This window comes from Typopeltis vanoorti, chromosome 17 (assembly GCF_054136105.1).
Source record: "Typopeltis vanoorti isolate ZY-2024b chromosome 17, IOZ_Tvanoo_1.0, whole genome shotgun sequence".
Classification (NCBI taxonomy): Eukaryota; Metazoa; Arthropoda; class Arachnida; order Uropygi; family Thelyphonidae; genus Typopeltis; species Typopeltis vanoorti.
In genome coordinates, this window is record NC_143565.1 from 47,023,017 (window position 1) to 47,045,040 (window position 22,024).

General features: G+C 36.5%; 1 protein-coding gene across 1 annotated transcript in view; it reads right to left on the reverse strand.

Annotated features, from left to right (window-relative positions):
• LOC150097366 (kanadaptin) overlaps window positions 1-22,024 on the reverse strand; it is a 221,472-nt gene that overhangs the window by 181,694 nt on the left and 17,754 nt on the right. The window contains exon 2 of the mRNA XM_090407155.1: window positions 16,532-16,668. Coding sequence (XP_090263281.1) covers window positions 16,532-16,668 — 137 coding nt within the window. The remainder of the gene's footprint in view (window positions 1-16,531; window positions 16,669-22,024) is intronic.

Consider the following 22,024-nt stretch of genomic DNA (forward strand, 5'->3'; position numbering starts at 1 on the left):
TACTACTTTAAAATGGTCTTGTGTTCCTCAAACGACAATCTTGCCTTGGCCATTTTGTTTGACTGTCCTACTGGTCACGTGCTGATGCTAGTATTCATGTGAGAACATCATACTACCGTAATTCAATCCAACTTCGAAAAAAGTCCATAGATGACATCTGTTAAAGTGTGCATATACATTTTTTTTTGATGGACTATGTATATTGATCCCATACAGGAGAGGCTGAGGAACCTACAGATATACCAGTGATGTGTGTTGAGTGCAGATGATGAACAATAGTGAATATAGTATACATCGGAGAGAATAAATGACTACTATTTGTTTTTTTTTCGTCAAATTTATTTTAAAAAAAGTTATACCAACTAGTTTCACAGACTATGGTTGTTGGCTTCATCAGGGTAAAAGATGTATAAAAACAGTAAGAACACTTAAATGCTAAACTCTGTTAACACTAAAACCATAAAATACATAAATTACATTAAATACAATTGCAATTTTTATAAAAGCAGAAGAACGCGTATGATCTGCTAGTTGTTGTGTAGAAACAATTTGTAGTTAGCGACAAAATTCAGTTCTGGCATGTTGAAAGATCTAATAAAGGTCTTCCAGATCTCGGGCAGAATCAGTCCTAGGTTTCAATTAAGGTTTTGTTCTGAGCAGAGAATCGTTGTGGCTTCTTTTATAATTCGGGAGCGGAAGTCCTCCTCTAAGTAGGTCATTGAGCTTTTATCCCATTCTATCATATGGTTAGTCCTAGCAAAATGAAAGGCTAACCCCGATTTGTTTTCTCTATTATAACTGACGTCTCCTATGTGCTCCTTCTTCCTGATTTCAAAACTTCTTGAAGTCTGGCCAATATAGTTCAAGCCGCACGAGCAGGGATGTTGTAAACTCCGGCATATTTAAAAAAATGGATGCCTGTGTTTTGGAGATTGTAAAAATTGGCAAATGGTCTGTGCAGGTTTAAAAGCTACTCGCTTGAAATGTGGCTTGAGGAGTCTGGCAATCTTATTAGAAATTGTCCCTATAAACAGAATCCCAATGGTAGAATTATAATATATATCTTCAGGTTGTCTTTGTGTGTGTGGGGGGGGGGGTCACAGAAAAGTATCTTGTGGATCAATTTCTTAGGATAACCATTCTTTGTAAGGTCATTTGATATCAGGGAAAGTTCAGCTTGGAAGTCTTTATCATCTGTCATAATGAGAGAGGCTCTATTTTTTAGCATGTGTACAATGCTGAGTGTCTGAGAAATATGGCATGAAGAAGTGAAGTGCAAGTATCTACCTGTATCGGTGGGTTTGCGATAAACTGTAAAGTTGATACGTCCATCTATTGATTTCTTGATTAAAATGTCCAGAATTGGTAATTGGTTATCTTTTTCAGGCTCTTGAGTCAATTTAATTTTTTGATGCAAAGAGTTAATCTTGCTTAGAAAATCGAGCAAATCGTTTTCCGTATTTTTCCAAACAATAAAAATATCATCAACGTATCTCCACCAAACTGTGGGTTTAGGGTCTAGTTGAGATAAAATTATACTTTTAAATTTCTCCACAAAGAGATCCACACAGGGTGATGAAAGAGGGTTTACCATTGCAAGACCTGTTAACTGCTGATAAATAGTTTTGTTCCATAGGAAAAAGTTAGATGTTAAACAATGATGGAACAAAGAAGTGATGTCTTGAGGGAATAAGCTTCCTAAAATATCGATCACTTCTTCCACTGGAATGTTGGTGAATAAAGATGTAACATCCAGGCTTGCCAGAAGATCTGTATTGGAGATCGAGATGTTTTTTAATTTCTCCCCGAAATGTTGTGAATTTTGTATTATTATTATATCACACCTCCAGGGAGTCCAAAGACTCATTGAGAGAAGGCATCAACTTTACAACTCTCTGTTTCACTACTCCACCAACCTTCATCATCTAACATCAACAACACCAACTACTGCTGACTACCACCACTAGTGCTTTCACAGACATCCATGCCCATGGCAGGATTTGAACCCGCAGCCTTTTGGCTGGAGAGCGGGTACGCTAACCACACGGCCAACCAGGCCGGCATTATGATTATTATTATGGGCAACTCCAAGGAGTCCTTAGACTCATCGCGGGAGGCCCTAACATCATGGCAAGAACAACTATTCGACATTCAGTATCTATCATACCTCGCCTTGAACTCATTCACAGTCACTGCACCTACAACAGACTGGCAACTTATTCCACTCATTCACCACTCTCCAAGTAAAAAAAACCTAGCTCTAACACCCTTGCCCAGCTTCCATGTATGGCCCCTAGTCCTCCCACAACCAGCCCTATTCTCAAAAATATCTTCTGAATTAATCTTATAGAAACCCTTCAGTAATTTGAATGTCTCAATCATATTACCCCTTTTCCACCTCCTAACCAATTTCTGCTGCCCATAAATTTTCAACCTGTTCTCATAAGGTTCATTCCATAGACATTGCTATCATCTTGGTCACTCGTCTCTGGATCCTCTCCACCTCCTCCCCATCAAGAAGAAACCCTGGCACCCAAATCTGGGCACAGTAGTCTACATGGGGTTTTATCAAGGCGTGATACAGAGGAACAATAACCTGTTTGTCTCTGCTTGTTAAAGTATTTTTCAGCAACCAAGTGATTTGATGAGCTGATTTAGCTGCTTTTGCGATGTGTCCCCTAAACTTCATCTCCCTATCCACCAACACTCCCAAATCCATGGCCTCGTCAATCTCCTGAAGTACGGTTCCACCAATGTGATATACTGCTGCTAATCTTTTCACCCCAAAATGTATAACCTTACATTTTGCCACATTAAATCGACATCCATTTTCCTTAGCCCAGTCCTCCAAACTATCCAAATCATCTTGCAAAATGTTTACATCCTGTGCACTCACTATTGCTCTACCCAACTTTGCATCAGCAAACAAATGAACACTTCCTCTCAGATCCTTTCCTATATCGTTAATGAACAAATTGAAAAGTAGTGGTCCAAGAACAGAACCCTGTGGCACACCACTAGTCACAGGCCGTCTTTTGGACTCTACTCCTGAATAAACCACTTTCTGATATCTCTCCATCAATCACCCTCCTATCCATCTCACCAACCCTATATCCATCCCCATATGCTGCAGTTTACTGATTACAATTCCATGTGGTATCCTGTCAAAGGCCTTAGCAAGGTCCAGTAGAATCACTGTAAACCCATTACCCTTATCCAGTTCAGCCGTCACTGTGTTATAAAATGTGGGCATGTTAATGAGGCATGATCTAACCTTCACAAAACCATGCTGTCCCCCATACAGTATCCCATTTTCATCTATCCAATCCTGTATTTTTATCTTGACTATTTTCTCCAAGACCTTGACAACGATTCCTGATATGCTGATCGGTCGGTAATTTACAACAGCAGTCTTGGAACCTCCTTTATGCAGTGGAACTATTTTCCCCTCTTTCCACCCCCTTGGGACTGACCCAGACCCGAGGCTCAAATTAAACAAAATGGTCAAGGGCACTGACAATTCTTTAGCCGCTTCACGTACGACACGAGCTGGTATACCATCCGATCTCACAGATGTATTGACATTGAGGTTTTGTAATAGACTATTCACCTTCACTTCATTCACCACAATTCCCGTATAAGCTATTGGTTCATTCATTCCTGCAATGTCACCACCTGGATTCTATACTCTTGCAAAGTACTCGCTCAGTAATTCAACTATATCAACTGATTCAGTTACCTCCCTACCATCGGCATTCTTTAAAATCATTCTGCCATATCCATTTTTTCTTTTACTTGCAACATATTGAAAAAACTGTTTGGGATGCTCTTTTAGCCTGCATGGCTAATGTTCTTTCATAATCCGCTTTTGCTTTTCTTACCACACTCGTTACCCTTCTGGCCTGTGCTTCATAGTGTTCATATGTCTGCCGGTCACCTTTATCCTTAAATTCCCTCCACAGTTGTTTCTTTTTTTGCAGCTCAAGCTTAATGGTGTTATTCATCCATTTAACCCCTACTTGATTTATTATTCAGACTCTAGGTATACAGTCAGCCACTGCCTCATGCAAACACTTCTTAACTGCCTCCCATGTACTATCAACATCCAGCCCTTGCAGTTTTACATGCCATGGGACTGAACCAATCAAACTCCAGAGCTTGTCATACTTACCAGCCCGATAATTCCACATGTACCCTGTCTTAATTGCAAATTCCACACCTTTAGCTACCTCCCAAGTCAAGACCCTATGATCACTCTCACCAATTGGTGGCAACGTGGTCATATTCGTTACAGCCAAATTCTCAGATGCAATTACTAGGTCAAGCACTCTCTAACCCCTAGTATTTTCCATTACATGCTGTCGCATGTAATCACAAGAGAGTTAGATAATTATCCCTTAATAACTGCAAAAAATCTAATTCCTCCCTCCCATGTGTCCTCTCCTCTTTCCAATCAATGTTACCATAGTTGAAATCTGCCATAATAATTACCCTCATTCCACTCATTTCTTCTATTTGCTTATGCATACTATCTCCACCATCTATTCCATCACCTGGTCTATAGCAGCACCCAACTGTATATTTTGTCCTGCTAGTCTCAATCTCACACCAAATAGCCTCAAATGTGCTCTTTTCTTTATCCTGCAGTTCCACTTCTATTCTCCTTGGCTGTAGCTCATCAGCTATCATCAATAACACTGCTCCCCTATTTTATTCTCTTTGTCACTCCTGAACACATCATACCCCTCACATTCAATCCCACTGGCTCTATAATCTTCTGTCAGCAATGTTTCACTAATGCCAATAACCTGTGGCCTGGAAGTGCCAACCAAGGCCAAAAATTCTTCCTTCTTGTTCCTAATACTTCTGGCATTAGTATACATGAATTGCAGAAGCCCATTTGTCCCATACCTATTTTGATGCCTTATACTAACTATCCCATTCTGATTTGATGTCATTTGTACTCGCTCGGGCATATTACACACATTCATAAACTCAACTGTCTCCCTAAAGTCTGCATATCTACTCCCCCCCCCCTTAATAAATGTAGTTTCCCTGATTCTGCACATCCACTTCCACTTCATTCAACAACACCTTTTCAAGTCTCCGTACACCAAATCGATTCAAATGTAAACCATCCATCTTACATAAATCCTTTCGCCCATCAAACTCATTCCACAAATTCCACACCACTCCTCCTGCATAAAGTCATTAGCAATTTTGACCCTCCTTCTATACTCTTCACTGTCATACGATGGCAACAGACTCACCATCCTAACTCTCTCACTCTTCTCTTTTGCTACCTCAAGTATCAGATATAAGTATCAGAATTATATAACTATTATATAACTGCAAGATATTTTGATAACAAATAGGTAGGCGAATTAATTTTTAATATGATGATATCTTTATCTTTCTTTAACCTAAACATGGCTTTTTTCCTCTGGAAGAGTGATGTTTTGATGGGGAGCTCTTGAAGAAGAGAGAATGATCCTGCTTATTTAAGTCTGAGATCATTAGCTATGGACTTTGGTAGCGACAAAACAGGCTTTTCTACATTGCATAATATGTCTACTTTAGGAATTAGATCGGGGGTAATAGAAAAAATTTTATCTCGACCAGACCCTAAAACCACAGTTTGGTGGAGATACGTTGATGATATCTTTATTGTTTGGAAAAATACGGAAAACGATTTGCTCGATTTTCTAAACAAGATTAACTCTTTGCATCAAAAAATTAAATTCACTCTAGAGCTTGAGAAAGATAACCAATTACCATTTCTGGACATTTTAATCAAGAAATCAATCGATGGACGTATCAACCTTACAGTTTATCACAAACCCACCAATACGGGTAGATACTTGCACCTCACAGAAACTCAGCCTTGTACACATGCTAAAAAATAGGGCCTCTCTCTCATTACATAGATGATAAAGACTTCGAAGCTAAACTTTCCCGGATATCAAATGACCTTACAAAGAATGGTTATCCTAAGAAATTGATCCACAAGATACTTTTCTGTGACCCCCCCCTACAAAGACAACCTGAAGATATACATTATAATTCTACCATTGGAATTCCGCTTGTAAGGACAATTTCTAATAAGATTACCAGACTCCTCAAGCCACATTTCAAACGAGTAGCTTTTAAACCTGCACAGACCATTTGCCAATTTTTACAATCTCCAAAACACAGTCATCCATTTTTTTAAATATGCCGGAGTTTATAACATCCCCTGCTCATGTGGCTTGAACTATATTGGCCAGATTTCAAGAAGTTTTGAAATCAGGAAGAAGGAGCAAATAGGACACATCAATAATAATAGAGAAGACAAATCAGGGTTAACCTTTCATTTTGCTAAGACTAACCGTATGATAGAATGGGATAAAATCAAAATAAATTTGAAAAAAAAAAAAAAACCAAATAGTAGTAATTTATTCTCTCCTATAGTTTGTATGGTCAAAATACCAGTATTACCATCATAGTATACATCCTTGAAGACCTGATTTTCTTGCTGACATGAAACTTATAGACTATGTATTGCTCTGTATGATTTTTTTTTAATGATCCCATAAACACAAGAGGTCAAAGACCTATAGGCACATCATATTTCCTTTTTATAAGGCCTTGATAAGACCTCACTTGGACCTACTGTGCATAAGTCTGGTTTCTTGGTTTCCGTTGTGATTCTGATACAGTGGAGAGAGTGCAGAGGAGAGTGTTAAAAATGATATTGGGAATGTGGAATACTGATTATGAAGGCAGACTGAGAATTTGTAGACTGCAGACACTAGCAAACAGGAGAAAGAGGGGGAGTGATATGATTGAGACTTACAAACTTCTGAAAGGGTCATACAAGATTTCAGTTGATGGAATTTTTTATTTTATGGAGGTGGGGAAAGGACAAGAGGGCATCCTTGGAAGCTGAGAATGAATGCTGTTAAGAAGGGGTGAGGGCTAGATTTTTCTGTCATAGAGTGGTGCATGATTGAAATGGATTACCGTTGAATGTTGAATGAATGAGCCCCTGAATCCTTGGAGGTCTCTCTTAATAATAATATACAGTTCTTCGCAGATGATGCAAAGTTGGGAAAAGCTATGAGGATTAGAGCAGATGTTGTGGCCTGGCAAGAAGACTTGAGTAGACTGAGTGAATGGGCACATGAGTGAGAGATGCTAGTTCAATGTTGCAAAATGTCAAGTTTTAAAAATTTGGAAAACAAAGATGGGATGTAGAATTTACTCTTGGTGGGGATATATTGCTGGAGGTAGAGGAAATTAAAGATCTTGTGGTGATGGTGGATAAGAATTGGAAATTCAGTGGGTATATTGCCAAAATTGTGAGACAACACAACAAATTATGGGAATGATGTTGTTGTGTCCCAATTTACGATTTCTACTCTAATCTTACAAATTCCTTTTATCTATATTCTTCTAATTTCTATGCCCGAGATTTTACCAACATTTAGACCAATATCTAAGTTATTGCTCCCAGTAGTACCCCTAATATTTGTATTTATACTGCGCCTTTTGGGATATTTAGTTTAGGATATTTAATACATAAACAAGGAGAAAGAACTCAAATATATCTGAAAGTGTAATTATTGCAGTCGTGACACTTAACTCGATTCTCAACTTAAATTTTCCGCGTGACTAAGTACATTATTTTCAAGTGGTTATCAACTGCACCATTTATGTTGTCATGAATAGGGAGAAAGTCAATCTCGAATATATTTCTTAGTATTTAAATATTATTGCAGTCGTGACTCTTAATCTCTTTCCTCAACATTAAATTTTCCCGCGTGATTAGATACGATGATTTTAAGCGGTGCATTGGATTAGCAACATCAGACAACTCTTTTATCATTGAACAAAAGGTTTATTAAGTTTCTAAACATGGTACAATTCAAATACTAAACTAAAATACTTATGAACTAACATTAAATCATTACAAGCAATATGGCTATTTGTGATTATGCCGCCATACACATTAATTCATAAATTCACCTGATGTGAACAAATTAGATCAATTCACACTATCTGATTATTCATACTGAAGTAGATTAACAAATCATTCACTGCTAACACATACTTGTGACATTTCAATTATTTTATACATTACATTAGGCATTCAATTCTTAGGATACATAATCACTTAATTCACACTATTCCGTTACACCGTTATTTGCGCTAACACACAATTATGTCATTTAAATATCTTGTGCAATATAACAGACATGCAAAAATACCTTAGGACTCTTAATCATTCACAAATCTTTACCACTAGTCAATCTACACATAACACATTCTATCATATACTAAAGTCCTAGTATAACTTCAACAGTTCTGTATTGGAATCACGATACTTTTCACAGACAAATTTCTAGCTAACATAGGTTATGATTTACAGTACCTTTCTTGAGCTCTTCATATGGGCCTTTATTCTTTTCCAAACGAACCTCTGGTATAACTTCTCGTAACTCTGGAATACTTTAACACACATATATTTGCTCTACTATCAGCAACGAGGACATCGATCTCTTTACAGCTTTCTGCTTTGCGTAGTTATCACTAGCGTCGAAACGAAGAAGATCCCTCCTTTTCTAGGACTCTATGGCAATTTTTCCTTTGCTTCCTACTCGGGAAAACGGGAATCGAAATCCCGCTCACTTTCGTTTCCGTGTTGTGATGAGGAGATATCACCCCTGTCGCCAATCAGGAAAAAAACTCCACCAGAACCAAAACCAAACTCCAAGGCCAAAAGCGACTATCCAAAAAAGAGTCCCCTCTGGGGGGTTACCAACCCTTTTATAGCTGCTCCCCTAACAGCACCTTTTCTTACTTCCTTTCTCCTCCTTCTACTTGTTTTTTAATCATCGATCAATTAGGGTGGCGTTTTCTCGCCAAACGTCATTTGATCAGCAAGCCCGTTCTCAATGTTTCAATCCAGGGATCGGCCCTAAGCGATAGCTTTGCTTTTCTTGTGCTAGCCTGACTTAATCCCCTTTCAAACTTTTTCTACGAATTCTACTTAATAACTTAATCTCTCACATAACGTATTTTATGACTCACCCATTTCTACTTATTTACTTAACTCTCTCATTTTTAATCGTATTACAATATTAATCTATACTTTCCTTTGTTAGCTACTTATTTAGTTAGAATTCCTTATTTTAATTCATATTACAATATTAATACATTCCTTCCTTTATCAGCTACTTTAACAACAACCCTTATGTTTTATACATATTACTGGATGCAAGAAATTTTCCATTAAATAATTCATTTTTTTATGTAGGGGTTTTAATTTATGATATTTATTCTTCATGTTACACCATGATGGCTGAGAATATTATATTCCTAAGATATCAGGTGTAAGAATGTGGAGGACACTCACTTGTAAAAGTCAGGAAATTCTGGTTCCATTGTAAAAGGCTGTGATTAGGCCACATATGGACTACTGTGCACAGATTTGGTCAACTAGTTTCAAAAGGATGAAGAGGGTCCAGAAGTGATTTACCAAAATAATTTGATCTCTGGAATGTTGAACATGATGGGATAGGAGAAAGAGGGGGTGATATGATAGATGATTAATGCTGAAGAGGTTTTTCATAAAATGGTGGAAGACTGGGGAGAACAACAGATCATCCCTGGAAGCCATATAAGGAGGAAGTGAGCAGGGGAGTGAAAAGCAGGTTTTTTTGCATGGAGAGTTGTGAATGATTGGAATGCATTACCTGAGAGTGTGGTGTCTGCAGGGAATCTGAATGTATTTAAGGTGCAGTATAATGAGCTGTGTGTATGACATGGGATCTCCTGGAGGAGTCTGTGATTCTATGGGGTCTTGGGATAATACTACTACTGCTGCTGCTACTACTAATAATAATAATAACACACAAGCCAACCTATACATGGCATGGCATGGTGGATCTCATGTTACTTGTATCGGTTTGACCACAGTAATTATTCTGCATACTCAGCTTCTGGTTCACTTTTTTACCCCTCCCTAACACTGAAGACTAATATATGCCTGTCTGTTTTGCAAGATGAAAAACCTGAGTTTCCAAGAAGAAAAACCCTGCCACCTCCATATGAGATCTAGCTAACTCACCTTCAAATGAAAAGTCTTTATAAAGGTTGATCACATCCCAGATTAGATTTGAACTCAAGCTTTCCACTAAAAGGAAATGCAGTGGTATCCTCCTAACTATGCTATACTATGGAGGAGCATTCATGTTATTGAATGCTGAAATAAGTACACTAAGTCCTCAACTTATGTGGTTAATTCATTCTGAAGGTTTCCATGCAAGTAGAAAATCTGCATAAATAGAATAGTACTTAAACACAATGCAACTTTGATAAATATGTTCATTCAAACAATATTAAAATTAAACAGCATCTGATTATAAAAAGAAAACACTTTGAGAAAATTATTCAGTATCCTATCGATTACATAAATATAAAAGTATATGTAACTAGAGGGGATATGCCTCCTGGTGCCCCCCCTCCCCCCGCGCGCTTTCCGGACTGGTAGGCTGGTTCTCCTTGAATTCTGATGACTCGACACTCAGGGTAGCCCCTGAGTTTCAAAACATTTCAAAAATGTGACATACAGACATGACATAAAAAGGCTTATCATTTTATATATATAGGGTAGATAAAAAAAATATAATACAAACAGTATTATATTTTCAGTACTGTATATAGAGTTTGTACTACTGTAGCTTTTGTGATAAATCAGTTTATAGCATGCACTAGTATCTTGAATTTTCTCTCATATAAGCATGTCTTATTGGGATTTGTTGCAAGTCTTCATTCAAAATTACTAATCATTTTTCCATTTCTTCTATTAACATACCTCTTTTCTTGGAAGTGATTATGGATTGTACTGGCTGAAACTTCTCATGTAATGCATAATGAGAACTTGTTCTTTTATAACAGTTTAACAACCTGCTCATTCATTTTGTAAGCAGGTACAGTGTCTACCAACAGTGTCTATCTTTGTCCTGTCATTTAATAATTTCTGTTTTAATCTCCATAGTTGTAAAGTGCCTCTTCTTATCATTGTGCTTACACATATAAATGTATTCTCATCACATTTACATTTCACAGACATATTTAGGGTTTATATTTTGTTTACAATAATTACATAACTTGCACTGAAAGCAGAAACAAACTGGCAATCATGATTAGCTGTGTTTCAGCTTACTAAGAAAGCAATCTATTAAATTAAAATGGTGAATATTATGATATCTTGCCATATTTTTATAACCAAATATAGAAAGAAACTTTAAAAAAAGTCTCAAAAATTTACCAGAGAGCTTATGAGAATATAACCTATGGCAGTGGTGGCGAACCTTTTTATGCACGCATGCCAAAAATTTGCAAATCGGGTTGCTGACGTGTTGGCTCGTGCCAAAAATTTACCAATCGACTTTCTGACATGCCAGGCAGTTTTTAACAGGGGAAAATTAATAGAAAATTAATCGCACTTAATTAATTTATTTATAAATTTATAATATACATATTTATTTATAATATTTTATAAATAATTATTTATATATAAATTTATAATATTATTTGGTGTAAAATTGATTATTGTATTATTAAGTTGATTTTAATGATGTCAGTTTGAAAAAAAATGGTAGTGAGAAAAATATTTATGCATTGTAACTCACCATAGAAGTCAGATGAACAGGGGAAGCAGCAGAAGGATGTCAACTTGTCGGCGAAATGCTTACCGTATTTACTCAAATATAACTTGTCCTCACACCCCTGATTTTACTTCATTAAAAACGACATTAAAAAGTTTTGCATATATCTCGCACAGGAAAAATGTTTGAACATTGGAACTTTTATCACTTGGTTAGATTTAATTATATATTTAGTTTAATCCTTTATCCAAGTGTAAGCAAGCAAAGTTTGCGCCTGAACCTGAAGTATCTTCAGTACTGGGGCAACTCGTGTCAAGAGTGGACTGACTTCACATCACTTGCCTTAGTATCCCATAATGCAAAGCACATCTCCTTGCAGACATGTATAATGCTATGCATTATGGAAAGAGTCAGTACCCAGACCAGTTTCGACCTTTATTGAGGTTTCTTTAGTGAGAGCCAGACCCAGAGATGATACCAAGGTTGAAGTAATGCAGAAGTCATATTTTCCTAAATCAGTTGCCAAGGTGTCACACTTTTTATTAAATTACTCTGGATTAGAGAAAGATGTTGGAAGTTTATTTACTTGATTGGTTAGACTAAATTATATATACGTGTCTTCTGAAAAGTCGTCACACTAACAAGGAAAAAACGAATTTATAATTTCGAAATTATTTTTATTTTTCAACATAATCTCCCTTAAGACTAATACATTTATTCCAGCGATGCTCCAGCACCACTATCCTGTCCCTGTAGTAGTTCTCAGTAAGATCTGCAAAATACCCATCAACAGCTGCAATCACCTCTTGATTTGAAAAAAAAAAAAAACGCTGACCAGTGAGGAAGATTTTTAGGTTTGGGAAGAGATAGAAGTCAGAGGGAGCCAAATCTGGGTAATAGGGTGGATGCTCCACAATTCACAGTGCAGATCCCTTAATTTTCCCATTGCCAAAACACCTTTGTGGGCAGGTGCATTGTCCTGATGTAAGATGATTTTTTTCTTCTGCAAACTGGGTCTTTTCTCACGAATTTTTTTCATCTAGTCTGGTTAAAAGAACAGAATGATATTCCCCAGTTATTCTTTTACCCTCTTCAAGATAATTAATAAACATCCCAAAACACCGATGCCATGACCTTTCCTGCTGATGGAACCGACTTTGTCTTCTTTGGCGCTGAACAATAGGCTTCAGTCCATTGTTTTGACTGCTGTTTGCATTCTGGTGTGTAATGGTGAATCCAAGTCTCTTCTATATTAATAGAAGAGACTTGGATTCACGCACAAAATCAGTTTTATTCTTGTTAAAACATTCCAAGCACTGTTCAGAGATTTTCACTCATCTTGCGCAAAGTTTTTTCATTTGCAATTCTTAATGCAAAATGTACACTACACGTTCTTTTGAAATGCCTATAGTCTCAGCAATTTCACACACTTTGACTCGCCAGGTCATCTAATATCATTTTGTGCACTTGATTGATCATTTCCGGTTGTTACACTTTTTGGACGCCCTTCACGTGGATCATCTTCAAGGCTGATACGGCCACATTTAAACTCGGCAGCCCATTTCTTAATTGTTGAAAACGAAGGAGAAGAGTGCCCATAAACTTTTATGAACTTCAAATGAATTTATTTTGACGCTAAATGTTCTTTTACAAAGAATTTTATAACCGCACGATACTCAATTTTATCCATTTCAAAGGATACAGACAACACTTTTGCTTCAGACTGCTGTATGAAACAAACTACTTGGTAGAATGACTTGCAATTTCACATGGATGTTTATATGACAGATGTACCAACTCGAAAAAAAAACATCTTGCCAATAGTGTTGCCATTTATAGTTGAGACTGAGAACTTTTCAGACTACCCACGTATTTAATTTAATCCTTTATCCAAGTGTAAGCAAACAAATTTTGCACTTGATGTATCTTAAGAACTGAGGCAACTTGTGGCAAAGGTAGACTTACTTCACATCACTTGCCTTAATATCTCATAATGCAAAGCACATCTCCTTGCAGACATGTATAATGCAATGCATAATGGGAAGGGTCACTACCTAGACCGGTTTCGACCTTTCTTGAGGTCTCTTCAGTGGGAGGTGAGCCAGACCAAGAGGTGATACCAAGGTTGAAGTAATGCAGAAGTCATATTTTCACACCTTATTATTAAATAACTCTGGATTAGAGAAAGATGTTGGAAGTGTGACACCTTTTGGCAACTATATAGGGAAATATGACTTCTGGATTACTTCAACCTTGGTATCACCTTTGAGTCTGGCTCACACTGAAGAGACCTCAATAAAGGTCGAAAACGGTCTTGGTAGTGACCCTTCCCATTATGCATAGCATTATACATGTCAGCAAGGAGATGTGCTTTGCATTATGGGATACTGATGTGAAGTGAGTCTACCTTTGCTAAAAGTTGCCCCAATCCTGAAGATACTTCAGGTGCAAACTGTGTTTGCTTACCCTTGGATAAAGGATTAAACTAAATATATAATTTAATGTTTGAACATGTTCACGTCAAGGCAATAGTAACTCGCTCCCAGCGGTTAACAACACACCCTCCCCAACAGCCATTATACTGCAGATGCAAGAAAAACAAGTAGTTTTATTGTATCCCTGGATAAGGTACAGAGCCTTTTGCAGTCTGTGTAATATATTTCTCAACAAGTAGTGCAATTACAGATAGCTGGAATAATAACGGCACTAATGAATCACGTCCCCCTCTCACAGAAACTATGCTGCATAGACTCAAGCAAAACCATATGTTGCATCAAAAACACAGTTTCTAACTAAACACTATTGTCAAATTTTTCAATTCTATGAAATAAGTGTTTGTTTTATTGCATTTGAAAGTTTCGATGTCATTATGACAGATCACAAAGGCTAACTTCAAATAAAATTCTACCACAAATTGAAACATGCCATATAATGAGTGTGTGAGTTCGTCTGCCAGCTCAAACAAGCAGCAATAAAATTCAACCAAGGGTTAAAACTTTGTGTGAGTTGAGCCAGCCGGTAATGAGAAGTTCCATCGGAATGATAAACAACACCCCGTTGTGAATGTGTTAAAACTAAGAAATATATAGTGAATGTTGTTATGACAGTTTCAGATGTTATGGAATTCGGTTGAAGAGAATTAGCATTTTAACTCAACAATTGTAGGTTGTCTTTGGGTCGTGCGATCTTTTATTAATACCACACCAATCATATGCACATCTTCAAAGCTGCTCTCATGTAAAACAAAATTTAACTTGTACGTAATGTAACAATTAAAAAAAAAAAAAAAAGCTGAATAATTTTTAAGCGTATAAAAGAACCTGTAAATCGTTGACGTGCCACCTCTGGCACGCATGTCATAGGTTCGCCATCTATGACATATGGTATTAGAGCTACTTTGGTTTGTACTACTTAAAAGACTTCAGCTCCCCAGGAACCCACATATTTTCCATTTATGATTGCCATATAATCCCATTTAAAGGCAAAATAGAGATCCTTGGGTGCTTCAGTCTTAAGTAGTGCAAACCAAAGCATAAACCAAACCGATACCAAAGATTATATTCTCGCAAAAGGTTATATTATCTCTGTAAATTTTTGAAACTTTTTAAAGTTTCTTTCTATATTCGGTTATAAAATATGGTGGATCCATAATATCATTTTAATATTTCAACTATGCCAAAATGAAGCCTTTGGGGTCTATATTTTAGCTATCTACTATGTCCACAAAGTTGTTCTTGATAGATTGCTAGTCATACATTGAAGCACTGCAACCAAGTATCTACGAATCCATGCAAGATGAGGACTTACTGTATTGGGAAAGCACCATATTTCAGAGAAACTTAAAACTGTATATACTAATGTATTTTGGACCATTCTTTCTTCAACAGGCACACCAGTAAATGTACCATCCGTGCCATTTTCTTCAAAATTTTGCAACTGTATAATAATATTGTGCTGAAGAAGACAGATCTGTTCCATAAAACTGGCATAATATAGGAAGCAGTGCATTATACAGGCTTTATTAACGAAAGGTCTCAGTTCATACCAGAAGAAACAGCTCCAAATTACAAATCCACTTCAAAATTTCAGTTGGATATGTTGTGTTCCATAAGTATCAGCCTCACTCCATACTCACTTGTCTAATCAAAAGGTCATAGTGCGATTTGGCATTACATATCATGGACTAACAATGCCCTATAGACTACTCATGGTGTTCTTTATATCAGTGCAGTCTGTACTATTGAATATTGTGGTTATTATTTAGGTTATGTGCAGATGAACTAAATATTAACCACATGCCCTTCTGCAAAAACCAAGATTATGTATGTAGCTTACCTAGTATTCTATTATTAATTTAAAGCCCTGTAGATTGTCTGAATGCCTAGTTGATCATTTCTAGGCATTTCTACACTAAACTGCAAGATTTCATGCTACTCTTTCAAGCACTCGCTAATCCCTCTATGTTAGCTTCGGATCTCTTGTGTAGTTCTTAGCTAAGGCATCTTCACATTTTCATTAGCTGATAATATTGTTTACAGATGATTTGGGGTGATACAGTTTTTTACCAATGCCACGAGTGGACAGTCTATTGATTACTGTCTAACAATAATTAATACCTCTTTTGAAGTTTGTAAGTTCTTCTCTACATGGCCATAAGCACATATACATTACTTTGTCTTACATAGCAGTCATGTGTGAAAAGACTTTTCATTCTAAAACCATGGGTTAAGTCATGCATTACATTCTAAAACATATTTTGAAATATATCTTCAGTATCCAAAGACATATTTCAACATACTGTACAAATATGTTTAACACAATATACATACATATAAATATCATACATTATATATAATATTAAACAAAATCAATCAAACCTGTAAAACATACAGTCTGCTACTTCCTCCAAGCTTCAAAATATAGCCAACATACATACGATAATAAACATGGGGATGTAACTTCTGTTTGTTCAAAAAAGTTCCATGTGTACTGGCAAGATCCAAAACATAAAATCCTATAAAAACAATAAAAATTTTTATTGTCAAAAACATAGGGATATGAAATTCATAGTATGAAGTAAAAGCTGTCAAATAAAGTGGTATAACAGTCAGATTACTCAACAAATACCAAAAAATAGCAAGAATATCTAAAATTCATTTTATTAATCAGTCTAATGAGTTTCAGCATTTTAGCTTATAGTGTTTTCATGTGATGCATTTCATCATTCCACTATTTATTATTGTCTTCATTTTTTTAAAATGAGCTTAAAGAACTTTAAACCAAGTAAAATTGCTATAAAAATCTCAAAATGTTGCAAAAAAAAAAAAAAACATCAATCAGGAAAGTGTGCTATCATTGCATCTTAAGGAAGTCAGGAATGTTCTTGACCATCAAGATCATGATGAGTGCTTTCTATGACTGACTATCAGAAAACTCTGCATCAAGAACTAATTCCTGAAGGTCAAACAACAACAACAACGACGACGACAGTTTTTTTTTTTTCTCTCCTTAATTAACCACAAAAGAGCAAGTCAAACCTAGAGCATATTAGTGTTTTGTTTGTATGGGCAAAGAATTCTGATGAAACTATGTATTTCTTGAATAGATGGAGGTAATAATAGATAGATAACATCAAGCATTTTTAGGAAGATTTTTTAATGCATCACTCCAAATGTGAAAACAGTATTCTAAATTGAATGGATTTGGATTTGTTTATACAAAATTTATTTTAACAACTACACAGATGAGAACAGTATGTTGAGTGAAAAGGATACTTGTTTTGGGTAGGCAATGAACAGGATGTGTACAATAAGACAGGCCAATACTGTACTAATGGCTCAAGAAGAGGGATCTGATCTCTGGAGATCAATGTATTAACAAAAGTACAGTAAAAAGAGAGATGATGTAAGATCTTTCTTTTGAGAAAGACAGGCTGCATTTTGGTAGCATGAATTCATGGAGTTTACATTAATCTGCTGGAGAATGAAAAGGAGAGCAGTATTTAAGGTGCTGGTTATGAAAGATCTGAAAGCTTGAAATATTTGAGCAAATGAAGAAGTGGAATTGAATGTGCTGCCAGCAGCAAAACTATACATAGGATTTGAGATAAGTAAGAGAGAGAGAGAGAGTTATTTATGTATAAAGAATAAAGAAAAGAAAAGAAAAAGAAAAAGAACTAAGAAAAGGGAGAAAGCATAATAAAAGCACAGTAAAAGGGCAAAAGTACTTTGCCCTTTTACATCTTCTCTTAAATGCTGAAGAGCATTTAAGAGAAAATGTTAGCTGAAAATCACAAGTGCCCTGTGCAAAAATGGCTTCACCATCAAGATTGTCCTAGCATGCATGCGCACGCACTGTGTTTTCAAGGCAACTTCTCCCCCCCCCCATCTCTCTCTCTCTCTCTCACACACACACACACACACACACACACACACACACACACACACACACACACACACACACACACACACAACCATGCTTCCCAGACTAGATTTCCTTTCATTCCATTCTTCAAGATGATATGGAAGCTCGTTGCACAGAGATTTTAACACATTTCAGAGATACAGACTGAATTACAGGCAGTACATAATATAATTTCAAAAGAATACTACCAGTAGTTACTAGCAGTGACAATGGATGTATATGTCTGCAGTGAACATTAATAACCAGTAACAAAGTTAAACCTAAAGTTTGTTTCATGACAATCTGAGAAATTTTGAGTAAAAGTTTGTAGCTACATAAGTTTTGGTAATTTTATTAAATAAAATACTTGAATTTTAACAGAATTCTAAAATAATCAACAATGAAATATAATATAATTTTTGTGTTTTCTGATTCATTCTAATTTATTCTTCCACCTTCCCCTCACCTTACCATTTCTGTGTGCATGTGTGCACATAAGATCATAATCAATGTTTATGTATTATTAAAGCTATCCTACATTGCTAAAATAGTCAAACATATGCAGTAGATGTTTGAAAATCCCTAGTCTGTAAAATTATTATTATTTAGGCTCCTCCAGGAAGTCCAAAGGATTCATTGAGGGAAGGCACCCTTTTCAGGTCACAGAATGCCTAAATATCCATCGTATCTCCTTCTAAAGATACAACAAAGCCAATATCATCCAATAAAAGCCCATTCCATATACACTTACCACATTGCCATGAGAAAAACTTGGATTTCACACGTTAATCACATCTGAGCTTGCAGAAAAGATCCTGAGTTCTAGGTCCTGATATAACCTGATCCATACTACAAGATCTCCTTACTAACTTGTATATTTTTATCATACTTCCTCTTCTCTTGTCTATTTCTCAAACTCCGAAGACTACATTTTCTCAATCTAACCAGATATGCATTATCTCCTAGATCTCCAGTTAATATATTGAAGCATAGCCATAACATTCTCTTAAATCTCATAAGAATCCTTCATATGGATAGATATGGGAGTGGTTCCATAAGTTTCCAGCCTGACTAACTTTTAGAGGTGATAGAAAGAAACAACTGTGTCACTTTTCAACATAATTTCACTTTACTTCAACACACTTTTCACATCTTTGAATTAACATTTCTATTTCATTGAAAAAATAGTCTGTTCTTTTGTCTGCAAAATGGCCTAAAACTGCACTTCATTGTCATCTGCAAATTTTCTTCCTTGAAGATTTTTCTTCAGTTTCAAGAAGAAGTAGTCATTAGGTGACTACCTCTTCTTGGCTGTAGAGTAGGTGTTCATTCTCCTGGAAGCTACAGTCCATCACTGCAGCCTTTGCAACAATAACCGTATGGACTGGAGCATTGTTGTGAAGCAGGTGAACATCATGATTCAGTGTTGTTGTTTTTTCCCAACAGCAACCCAAGAAACTCGTTACAGAACTTCCGTTTCCATTTCTTTTGCTGACACAGTTTCACAAAAAAATTGCCAATGCTAAGGCCTCACAACAACATTCGAGTTGCTTTCAAATGAATAAAGACTGTTCACAATATGTTATGGTCACCAAAAGACAAGATTGATTTCTACAAACACCCTGGAGTTGCAACATTCCCATGTTTTGTGGATAGAATTACATAGGGCAAACTTCTAGAAATTTAGAAATAAGAAAAAAGGAACATATCAGAGATGTTAACAACAACAAAGAAGACAATTCTGATTTAGCTTTCCATTTTTTCAACACAAACCACAATACTGAATGGGATAAAAGTACTATGCCGTATATAGAAGATGACTACACATCCCACTCAATAAAAGAAGCTGCAGTAGTGATCCATTCAAGAGGTAGCCTAAACAGAAACCAAGAGATGATCCATGGTGACATCTGGAAATCACTCATAAGATCGCTCAGCACATCAGAGTTCAGCTTTGCAGCCAATTATAGGACGCACCTGCTAAACAATGACTGACCAACTGCTAACATACATGCTCCATCGTTACATGTTCATATGAACGGTTCATATCAATTTGATATTTTTTATCCTTCAGTTATGTATTAGTTGTAATTTAAGCTGTTTTGTATAGTTATCTTGCCCAGATGAAGCCACCAGTCAGGTGACGAAACTAGTAGGCTAACATTCTGTATCAAAAATCTCTGACCTATTAAACCCGGTTTATATCATCTTATACCATGATTCAGAATTCTTCATCTCCTCTCCTTTATGGTGTCGAGTAGTTTGTGCAGGAGTGAACATAATATTCTGCATTCACAGTGGTATTCCTTTCCTTAAAGTTAATTGAGAGAATTCCCCAGCAATCCCAAAAGATTGTTACCATGATCTTCTTGGTGAACACCAAGTGACTCTGGCTTTTCTCAGGGTTTTGCAAACTAGTGCTTTGCCTGGTTTGTGCTACTCCATGGATTCCCTTTCGGAAAGAAGATCATAATAAAGGACCATGGTTTCATCCCTGGTGACAATGGATTCCAGCATTTCTCTCTGATTCCCTTTGCAAAGCTCTAAAAACTTGTGGGAACAGGTCACACGATGCTCCTTCTGAATTGAAGAGAGAAGTCAGGGTGCCCACTTTGTACTGACCTTCATCATGTGAAGTTTCTCATGAATGATGCTAGAGGCAGTTGTTATAGAAAGCCCCAACCTTGCTGAGTTTCTTTGAGCTTCAGTCATCTGTCATTGACCAGTTCCTCCTCAACAAGAGATATTTTCCTCAGTCATTGTTTCCACAGGTCGACCATCTTTGATGCTCTCTCCCTAAGCGAAACTGTTTAGCCCATTTCTTCATGGTGGAATACAAAGGAGAAGGCTTTCCCATAAACACCATTCAATTGCTGTTTGACAGCATTGGGAGAAAGCCTGTCTTCGAAAAAATTTTTTATCACAGTGCAGTACTCAATTTGTAACATTACAGTCACTTAGCATGCCACGTGTCAGTGAAATGAGTGCCTCCAACTGAATGACAGAAGCTCAAAGAAAACTGGTGAAGACACTTGAAACTGGTACACTAAGCTCCCCAAAGATGGTGCTATCTGTCACACACACAGCATTTTAAAATTGGCACAAATTTTGTCAGGCTGGAAACATTTGGACCCTACCTCATTTGGACTACAGATGCTACTGGAACAGAGCTTTGTTCCAGTGCATAGTCTTCAAATTAAGATTTCATGCATCTATAAATAATTGCCATTCATTTGGATCATGTTTTGCTCTAATATTTCCATAACCTATTATCACTTTAAAAATACAAGGTCAATATGCAGAGATGAAAAAACAAAATAAAATCCTGAATTTTGCTTATGCTTTTGGATCTCCATTTTGAGGAGATTCTATCTTTTCCATCTGGATCCTAAGATTTCAGTTTGTGTTTTAATAAGACAGCTCTATCTCTCTCAAGGTCATTCAACTCTGCTTGGATTATCAAATAAGGCACTTGCAAAGCTGGCAGGTGAAAATCTAGATGTGATTCACAAGAACACAATGGTGCAATTTCAATTAAATATCAGAGGACATAGCTGAATTATTCAGTTGACAGCATGAGAAGCAGAAATGGAGAGGAAATGGGTAAGGATGCACCATTGGTAAGCAAGCAAGAATATATGAGGAATTAAACTTGATGTCAAGAAGGCAATGGGACTTTTTGGAATATCGCAGCATTGAGGGAATGTTCCAGGGTGTTAATAGTGGTGTCAGTGTATCTATTTAACAAGAATATTGCAAAAGCAAAGCAAAAGTCCCAAAGGAGTGGAAAGAGAGTAAAATTGTTCCACTTCAAAAAGGTAGTGATGGGGATATAAATTACAGGCCAATTTGATATATCTAAGAATACAGAAGTTCGTTGATAATGGCAATATTCACTGTGATAGTCAGCATGGGTCTATTAAAGAGAAGTCATTTAGCAATTTACTTATGTACTATAACAAGGTGAC